The 10721-nt window shown below is 35.4% G+C and overlaps 1 protein-coding gene across 1 annotated transcript; it reads right to left on the reverse strand.

Moving 5' to 3' along the window:
• Positions 1-3488: 3488 nt before the first annotated feature.
• On the reverse strand, positions 3489-9090 carry LOC122638989 (disease resistance protein RUN1-like). Its single transcript, XM_043831835.1, has 5 exons — positions 8591-9090; positions 5563-6658; positions 5117-5428; positions 4166-5020; positions 3489-3977 (listed from the first exon to the last, which is right to left on the reverse strand). Exons 1-5 carry the CDS (start codon positions 9088-9090, stop codon positions 3489-3491), a joined length of 3252 nt encoding a protein of 1083 aa, XP_043687770.1.
• Positions 9091-10721: the final 1631 nt, after the last annotated feature.

Genomic DNA, 10721 nt, shown 5'->3' on the forward strand with positions numbered 1-10721 from the left:
AAAAAAATGTTTGGAACAAACTAAATGTAGTTCAATTGTTTGAACTATTTCTTTCAGGTTTTAAATAAGGATAACCTTGATTCACAAAATTAATGTATCAATTAACTTGTGTTATTATTTTGAATCATACATGACATCAATTAATAAAATATAATAAATTAAGATTAACAAAAAGACTAATAATCTTTAGCTTATCTAGTCTAGATGTCTCCTATATAACAACATGCTCTTGAACTTGGTGTGGTCCATCGTACTCATATATTATCCCATTTCGGTTCATGTAAGTATTGACGTTGTCGACCACACTTAGATTTGGCACTATTGCTCTGGACGTTATGTATAGAAAATTCGGCAACTTCACTGTCAAAAGTGGAAGATAAAAAGAGTAATGTGAAGACGTAATACAAAGTTTCAATGTTTAGTAGTTTCAAAATCTAGATCATTTATTCTTGAATTGAATCTATATTTTTTCTAGGTGAAATATTCTTGATTTGAATCACTCCTAAGAATACGGTCTAATTTGGTAAAAAAGGAATCCTCTAAAACATCATAGACTCGTAAACAAGAACATAATCCAAATAACACATAATATGATTCAATAAAGCATGAAACAGAGGAGATTCAATTCAAGAACATGAGTAGAAGTTGTGTAAAGTAATGAGAAAAGAAATACAACTTAAATCAATTTATGAAATGGCAATTGCCCTTGAATGAGTACTAAAAGCTGCTCCTCCAACCTAGTCATATGGCAAAAGAAATACAACTTAAATCAATTTATGAAATGGCAATTGCCCTTGAATGAGTACTAAAAGCTGCTCCTCCAACCTAGTCATATGGCAATACCCAAACTGGTAAGTCTAGTCAAAGAACTTCTATTAAATATTCAAATTGTCTCGAATTTCTTTTTTCCTCTTCTAGTTCTTTTCCCCTACAGTGGGAAGGGGGGATGAGAGGGAGGTGGGATATGGGGACTAAAGGCCCCAAACTAATGTCAAATCTGCCACTATCCAATGAAAACTTGTGTGATTCCTAACCTTTATCTCAATAAAGAAATTTTCAAAAAAATTGTCAGAGTTTGAACAACTTTTAGACTAATGGCTTCAAACTTAACAATGCCTCTTAAGACATGCCTAGATCTTGCTCATTTACACAAAAGCCACCAAAGTCAGGCCCAGACACTCCACAATAAGAGCAGACAATATACATTACTTAGACCAAATAAAGAGAGCACAACATCATGGCTATGAGAGGAGCCAAGTAATTAAGTGACACTTCTATTGCCATTGACATATGAAGCTGCCAATCTGATATCAATTGACTGATGATGTTCAAACAAATTATATGAATAAAAAAGACTACATAATTCACCAACACAAGCGTGCTTGGTATAAATTACAGTTATTTAGTTAAATAGGAGGAAATAAAACTAACTTGAAACAACAAAAATGTAGGCGCCACAAGGTAAACAACCATTCCATGAACTAAGCATCAAATTCTAATGAGTACTCTGCAACGAACAAAAAGAAAACAATTATATTAAAGCATTCAGTTATCTTCAATGCATCACACCTATATGGAAGTAAGAAACAAATGGTGTTAAACTTGGAAGAGAAATTCCTAAAGAAATACTTAATGTAGTGGAAAGCACGTACCTTAAAACTATCATTGCCTCACCATTAAGGTTCAGGAAGCCATGGAATGTGTTATAGGGATTGGGGAGACATATCTGAGGGAAATATCTATATAGTTGGCGATGCCCTCCATCCGATGAATATTGTACATTGGTCAAGGTAGATGTGCAGTGATCATGTTGTTCTATCAAGATGCCTCATTGGAAAAGTTGGAAGAGGAGGTGGAGAAGTTTTGATCTCATCAGTACAACTTATGTCATGGACCGCATACAACACAACTACACGAGCAAAGGAATTTGTAAATGCTTTCCAATGCAGTAACATCATCCGATCATCTGTAGATACAAACGTTCTAGAATATAAATATGATAAACAAAGAGTGATCATTACAGTTCATCACATTGATGGTCCTAGATCCGTAGGTGGAATGACAGGCCATATCCTAGATCCGTAAAAAAATAAATAAATTAAATTTAATATAAAAGGGTAAAAGTTGAAGAACAAATTCAGAAATAGAGCATAAAGGAGCGTGGTCTGACTATTCTGCTCTACAAACCATTAAAGTACTGATTCGCTGAAACCAAAAGTTCAATAAGTAGATATATATCACTGGACCAACACAACTCTACAGTCCAATGCAACTCCTCATAAATCATAACATTTGACCCACATGCAGAGGCTTATAATGCAATTATTTTGCACTCCTCTCCTTGCTGTTGGAAATTCTTCAAGATTCCAATAAATAAAGAAAAACTAATCAAAAGTTAAGAAAATAGAACTAACGATCATCAACTCAGCAAGCATGCTGGAGCCTGGAGGTTTATTTGTCAATAGGATTCTACATCAATAAAAACAGGGCAACTAAAGTTGGATCTTAGAATGGATGAGCAGAGAATTCTGTGAATAGCTAGGTAAAGATCCACAAACATCAATTTTGATCTAAATATACCAAGTATAAGAAATCAATATTATTTCTTTTCCCTTTACTAACATGGACCTTGTGCCCTTTCTATAACAAATCTTTGTAACAAAAAATGCATCACCTCAGACTTCATCACTAATAACAAAGAGCCGGACCATCAATACAATAAAATCAATCAAATAAGGTCTAATACTCAAATCGTCACTCAGAACACCAAGAAGCATATTAAATCAAAATATTTGAGACAAGGAACACATCAATCGGAGAGCAGGAAAATCAGAGAAATAAGCACACTGATCATCAAAACTCCCATCATAAAGCTCAAAACCAAAAACAATAAGTAAATCAAATAGAACTAAACAAAGTAAATGACTTTCTTGTGGCATGAACTGTCTATGGAGTTCATTAAACTACTTCACTGGACAATGTTACCATGGGACATCTCCGAATCCGCATCTCTATAAAATAAATTTGCAAATACACCAACTCTGCACCTTATGTCTGGCAACTGTTCCTTCATGGCTCCCTCAAGAATCAGAGAAGTGTGGCAGCGGTCTTTCTGTAGACAATGATGGTTGGATTGCAACCTTATGTGCTACCTAAGTTCAGCAGTATCTATAATTTAGACTGTGAATCCAGTCTTGGTGCTTAACGCATACCTAATAAACAATACATCTGAAGTTGTTTGCATCAACACAGTTCCAAACCACTGTAGAATTTAGGGTGCAAATTATTTGAAATGGAGAAACCCAGCAAGAATTTTGCCCTAACTGGCTGGAATCAGGATCAGCCTTGGCTAATCCAATCCTGATTCTTAAATCCATGGGTATGATGCAACATATGCATGATTTAGGGAGTTTAAGATAAATGTAGATCACCTGATAAATCTTGCAAATATCTCCAAAGAGATTGAAGGAATTCAAAATATTAAATTCTTAGTGATGCTTCAGAATTTTCCTCCGATAAACTCTCATGTTGTGTGACGCATAGAAGAAATGGACCCCAATTTTCTTCAACTGACAACTCTTGTCGAGAAAGCATCCGTTTGGGAGTGAAACATTGATAGAATCCCCATATCCAGCAATTGATTTCCAAACACAATTCGGTATCTTTAACACGCAAGTAGCTGTTTCTTCACTGTCAAATGAAATTGCTACTTCGTGCTTCCATGTATGATTCTTTGATTCATTAAAAACTACAACCTCTACTCCATCAACCTCTACTCCATCATAGCTCAAAGCTATTCCAGTGCATGAAAAAACAATGCATATAATCAACCCTTGCATCTCCATGTTATGAAGTTGAGTAACCTCACAAGATAATGAATTTGACGACTCACTTTGAAACCTAAACCACTCCGGTATCTCATACCCACTTAATAAGATGTCACAGACGTTATGATTTCCAAGGTCTTTAGATATGTCCTGTCCATAGAACCAATCAAATCATAGTTACATATATAGTTTTTTTCTTTTTTCTTTTTTGGGAAATGAGTGCATGTGACAAGGTTTAAAAAAACCAAATGTGGAATCAGGATCAGCTTAGGCCAATTCAGATCCAATTCGGCCGATTCAATATCAATTCTTGAAGAGAGAGAGAGAGAGAGACGAACCTGAAAGAATCTCTTCTTGACAAAGCCTTTCAAATTGGTGCAATCATTTAATTTAATAGTTGTTGCAGACTTCAAACCCTCTAAACCTTCAATTTCAGTCAGCTTTTCACAGAATGAAATATCTAGCATCCTTAGGTGCTTCAAGTTTGACAGATTTGGTAACCCTTTCAACTCGCTGCAATACGATGCATCAAGAGAACGCAAACTTGATGGAAGCATGGAGAGTGATTTGAGATTCTGGCAATCCCACAATTTCAGAGTTTCAAGTTTTGAAAGCTGGCCAATGCTAGATGGAAGGCTCTCAAAGTTGTTCAGAGATAGATTCAATGACTCCAAAGAGTATAACATCCAAAAATCCTCAGGTATATTATCATCTGTTAGCTTGCAATTTTCCAGAGTCAAGTGTTTTAAGGAGCAACAACCATCAAAAGAAACTGAAACTCGAGCTGCTGAACCATATGGCAAAGAATGATTGGAAGTGGTAAGGTTGTTTGGAAGTTCAAAGGAAAAAGGTATTTTTTGTATACTTCCAAACCATGAACCTGTCAAGTTCCCGATTCTCTCTGGTAATTTTTCAAATCTTGAGATAGAACTATAGCTTGAACATATAGAAATATCAACCGTTTCAAGCGACGACAATTTACTAATACCACTCGGAAGATTCCTGAGATTGCTGCAACACCCTAGATCCAACTTTACAAGTTTCTTAAGACAATCAATACTTTCATGGACTTCATACAAACTGTCACAACCTCCGAGAATTAGTTTCTCAAGATTCGGGAGCCCTGCGAAGTCTGGGGTACGGGTTAGGCACTTTGAATTACTAAGATTGAGGTCCTTCAACTTTGTGAGATACTGGAAAAAGGGGGAAAATTAGTTTTCACAAAATACATATGATAAGATTCCAATATATATATATATATATATAAAAGTCTCAAAATTGCGGCATACCTTTGTTCCCTTCCAAACTTCTTTTAGTTTGCTTTCTTTCATGTCAAGAATGACAAGTTTCCCCAGATGAAAATTATTTGGTATATATTCGAAGGGGAATCCTTCCCAACTAACCCAAACTAAGTTTTTGAAACAACAAACCCACTGCGGAAGAGACTGTTTCCAATCTATAGTGATGCTGGATCCTGGACCATTAACCTCGAGTAATCTTAGATTAGGCATTTTAGAAAATCCTTCAATGGTCAACAAGCCAAACTCTTCCACATTACATTGATCCAAGTTTAATTGAAGGCCTTCAACTGCATCAGTTCCCTAATAAAAGACAGAAGAAATTAAATAAGAAAAGGAAATAAAGGACAACATTTAGAGTAAGGACAATTTTCATATCCATTGGCTAATAATTATCATAATGTGATAAGAGATTAATTAGTGTTACAAAAGCTTACAGTGAGGTTTATCAATACATCAATGGCATCATTAGTGTCCCACAATCTACTACGTCCTCCAGGCTTCTGAGGAGACTGTTTGCGAACAATTTCCCTTCCCATGTCTCGAATCAGATCATGCATATATAGATTGTTATCGTCATCAATTGCTACCAAAGACCTCTCTGTGAGAAGTTTAATTCCAGCTTCTCCGCCCAAACCACAAGCATCTAGAATTGTAATTACATAGTTTTTGTCCTTTCCAATGAAAAAGCATGATATATCAAGGAATATGATCCTGTCAAAATCATCTAATGCATTATAACTTATTTCAAGTGTTTCTAAAATCTGACCATTGGGTATCTTTCTTAATTTCTCCAATTCCCTTTCCCACTCAGCTTGACTTCTTTTGGATAGAAGAGAACCCAAAATCACAAGAGCTAATGGAAGGCCCCCTGCATAATGTATTACATCATTTGAGAGCTGCACATAGTCTTCTGATGGATAATTTTGTTGAAAGACAAAGCGACTGAAAAGTTGAAGGGATTCATATTGATTCATTGTCTTGACTCTATATTTTTCATCCACCTCCAGGATATTTAGCAAATGATCGTCTCTAGTTGTTACGACGATTCGACTTCCTGGACCAAAACAATCACGCCCTCCAACCAATTTATCAAATTGTTTCATTTCATCAACATCGTCAAGAATAATAAGGACTCTTTTACAGCGTAGACGTTCTTTGATAATAATTATTCCACTGTCCTCATTGTCTATGTCTATGTCTTTTCTCGTCAAAATATCAGAGAGTAGCTGTTTTTGTAAGAGAGCTAAACCTTTGTGTTGGCTTGAAACCTCTCTAACATTAGCAAGGAAACTGCTACCTTCAAATTTTTTAAATATGTCGTTAAAAACAGCCTTCGCTATAGTTGTCTTACCTATTCCACCAGAGCCGTATATCCCTATGATGCGACCATCCAATCCATCTTTTAGCAAATGACCTATGTGCTCAATGTGGGAATCTAACCCGATTGGATGTTTTGCAACGTGCAAGCATGTCTGGTTCACTATTGTCAACACTTCTTCAACAACTTTCTTTACAAGCTCCGCCTCATGCCTGAACATTTTGATACAAACAAAGAAATGAAAAAATGGACAATAAAACTATAGTTTCTAAATCAAGGCTGCAACTACAAGGAAGCTTACAATAGATGGGATTTTTCATTTACATGGAGGGCTGACTCGGCAAATCTAAAACGGTCCAAACTATGGGGTGTGTGTGTGTGTGTGTGTGTGTGTGTGTGTGTGTGTGTGTATGTGAGAGTGCTTTTGTGTGTGCGTGTACGTGTGTGTATATACAACAACAACAAACTCAGCCTTAACTTAATGGGGTTGGCTACATGGATCCAAACAAAACAAAGTAGGGGAAAACAGAGTTCTAATAAAAAGGAAAAGAAAAGATTGAGAAAGAGATGAGAAATGAAAAAAGAAAAAGAAGGAAAGTGGGACTTTCTAGGAGGTGGGTTACCCACAAAATTCTCGCCCAATGTTCAATCCAATTTTTTTGAGGTTTTTTTTTTTTTTTTAAATATAATTTTTATTTTATTTTCTAAAGACCAAAAGATTTTTAGTGCCAATCCATCATTGCTCGTAAATTTTAAGGGAGAGAAAACACTACTTAGTCACGTGGCCTGTGCCAACGCATGCTAGGCATCCAACATGGGGGATGGGTGGTCATTTTGCCATCCCTTGTATCTGGGTGTAAGACTGTAAGAGTGGGCAACCAAGCAATGCTCTTTTTCTCAAATAATATCCTTTTTTAATGAATAAAACTAGTTTCCCCTAATTAGAGGAAGCTATTACTAAACAACTTCCATAATTCCAGGAAACTTCTTATTTTAACTTATAATATCTCCCAATCCCATCTCTCCCTTTTCTCTTTCCAACCCCAATTGGAAACTACCATGGCAAACCTCCCCTAAAATGTTTCCGTTTTCCACTCTCTTGCCCCATATCTATGTCTATCTATGTATTAAAAGCAACCCAGTCAACTGCTTACACCATGTTTTTTTTTTTAGGTTTTTATTTTTCTTTAATTTTGAAAATTTAAAAGACTGTAAGTAGATAATTTTCATTGGCTAGTTCAGTTTTTGAGTTTTTTTTCTCAAGAGAAAATTAAACTTCCTACTCTTTATGAAAGATTTTGAAATGTATCAATACACAATATCCTCACCCCCCTTCCACCCATAAACCAATGATGTTGGAATTGAAGGATTTTTAGTGCAGGATTTCCTTTTTATTTTATATTTTTACTGCAGGATTAATTTATTTTCGTTCATATTTTTCTAATTTCTTACAACAATTATTTTTTATTCATAAACATCTAGCGTTCCTAAATATATTTAATTGACCCTAATCTGTAATTAAATTTTTTTTTTGGCTTCAATCACCAACATATTTCAATTTACTTTTTATGCATTTTAATATGTTTATTAAGTCATAACATCTATACCCTTTTCTCAACTACTTCCCCCCTTTTTGTTTCTACAAACATTCTAAAACCTTTACCAAAAAAATAAAAAACAAACATTCTAAAACGTGATCTGCCCATTGATCCATTTTGTCTACCAAAAAAAAAAAAAAAAAAAAAAATTCCAAATATAAATTTTTATAAGTATTAAGTAAAATATACATATTTTGATGGACATCCGTTGGCACAACCAAAAAATTCTTCCACGGTCTTCAGGAAGACGAAAAACAAAAACAAAAACAAAAAAAAAGATTTTTAATGTACATCCGTTGGATCCTCAGGTGTAGAAGGAATTGCACATATAGGGATTCAAGGTAGAAACTGGGTTGTTGTTCAATGTATGGATGAATACCGATGAAAGTAACTAGGATCGGTAGGTAGTTCATCAACATATCCACCAAGTCCGAGTCCGAACCCTAACTAAATGCGAATGTAGATAGAAAAAACTCAAATAATATTCTAGCCATATAATTAAAAGTACTAAACACAAGAAGTGAAAGGATTTGATTAAGACTTTACCCATCTGCAAAATTTCTTTGATCCCACCCTGCCATATTCGCAGCTTCTGTAAGAGCAGCCCTCCACATATCCATCTTATCCTTCAAATGCTCTTCCTGTTCCTTAAATGCCTTCTCATAAGTGTTACGCTGATGCCTAACATCCGATGGATCCACCTTGTAGAAAACAGGTATAACCTTTTCTATTTGGCCATCATTTTTTTTGCAATCCAGAATCTTCACCAGCTCAGTAAGGCACCAGGTTGAAGAAGCATAATTCTCGGAGAAGACGATAATGGCAATCCTAGAACTTTCGATGGCTTCCATCAGTTCTGAAGAAATATTCTCTCCTCTGTTTAACTCTTTATCGTCTCTAAAGGTGCGAATCCCATCCCGTACCAACCAGTTAAACAGGAAATCGGTGAAGTTAGTTCGAGTGTCCTGACCGCAAAAACTTAAGAAGACATCATACTTCCACTGACGGGTGGAAGAACAGGCTCCATAGGTAATCTCGGCACCCATGGACACAGTCAGTCACACAGAACAAAAGACCAGATACAACGATGATTTTCTACTATCAAGTATCAAGATTCAAAAGAGAGGGAAAGTGGGAAACAGAGATCAGAGAGTGCAATAAAATAAAATAAAGTTAAAAGAGAAAGACACCACAAGGAGAGGGGAGAGTGTGGGAGACTGCTCAGCCTGTCATTGTGTGCTTTTTTCTTTTTTACTTTTTGACTTCTTGACTTGCGGAGTGGAGATTGTCATCGTCGTCCACAGGGCAGTTTTCTCAGTCATTGTGTATCTCATTCAAAAACCGTCAGATAAGAATTGTTGATTTACAGATGGGATATTAGCGTTCGATTTCAATCAAACAGTGGGATTCGTGTGGGCCTCACACCCGCGCATACTAGTGGGCCTATCGTTTAATGGTTCGGATCTGCATATCATGGGATACTCCTTATTAATGGTAGGTACTCTTCAAGATAGAATTTCTCCTGTTAATCTGTAGAAGACGAAGTATTTAGGATCGAAAGAGCTCAAAAGTAGATAATTTGAATGGAAAAGCAAAGGACCGAGTTTTCCTCCACTTTGAGGGGCTGAAGAAGGCGGGAATGGGTATCACGAGGATATTTTGTAACATACAAAAACTCTAGGAGGGGTCTGTGAACCCTAAGGTAGTAGTTGAATCGTTCTCCATGGGTGGAGGAAAATCAATTTGGATCCTCTATGGCATGTCAGTATGCTACGCAACACACAAGGCCGCATGCAATGACCGCCTTACCCTTGTCCGATCACCTTGCCCAAGTAGGGGTAAGGTAGTCATTATGCGTGGCCTTGTGTCTGCGTTGCCTATTGCAACGCATTTTTGACGATCTTGATATATGACCAGCACAACTTGAAAAGGACAAATACAATTCCCACCATAAAAATGGCAATACAATTTTGAATAAAAAAAAAAAGTACAAATGCCATTATCAAACGATGATTACATCATATCATATCATACTATTATATAAAAACACATTGTGGCAAATTTTTCAGTTATCTATTCTACCCTTCAGTCTTATCTAAAATTTCATTCTTCAATTCTTAATTTTTATGTCATTTTTTTTATAATTTCATAATCTTAGATATCCTTAGTAATAATTAATATTAATAATATTTATTATTATTCAAAACAAATCTCTCTACAAAATTAGATTTACTTTAGGTTAACAATTATGGAGAGAAAATCTCAATACTTTTACCCTCGTAGCATCTCTCTTTGCTCAATCTCTCACGTTTCGTTATTCCTCTCTCTTTTTTTTCTTTTCTCTCCCACTTTCCTTTTCCTTTCCTTTTTTTCTATTTTTTTTTTGAAAACTTAGCTACTAAAAAATTAATCTCCTTGTTACCTTCAATCTCTCACGTTTTTTACTGAAAAAAAAAATAAAAAAAATAAAATCTTTCACGCTTTATTCTTTATCTCATATATTCTATAAGAATCCTTCTGCGTAGGAAAAATCCTTCACATTTTAAATCCAACGTCTCTTATATATAATTTATTTAAATATCATCTTTCCCTCATTGTAATTTCTTATCATTCATTTATATATTTTCGATCTGAATGGTACCTTTATTTTTTTTAATTCTTAGTACGCTGTCGGTCG

This window comes from Telopea speciosissima, chromosome 9, assembly GCF_018873765.1.
Source record: "Telopea speciosissima isolate NSW1024214 ecotype Mountain lineage chromosome 9, Tspe_v1, whole genome shotgun sequence".
Lineage (NCBI taxonomy): Eukaryota > Viridiplantae > Streptophyta > Magnoliopsida > Proteales > Proteaceae > Telopea > Telopea speciosissima.

Bases quoted from the DNA above. Each gene is read 5' to 3' on its own strand.
- LOC122638989 (XM_043831835.1), bottom strand. From the start codon at position 9,090: ATGGGTGCCGAGATTACCTATGGAGCCTGTTCTTCCACCCGTCAGTGG. The intron at 6,659-8,590 runs GTAAAGTCTTAA...CAAAATGTTCAG, and splicing joins CAAAGAAATTTTGCAGATGG to GCATGAGGCGGAGCTTGTAA. The intron at 5,021-5,116 runs GTATGCCGCAAT...CCCTTTTTCCAG, and splicing joins AAGTTTGGAAGGGAACAAAG to TATCTCACAAAGTTGAAGGA.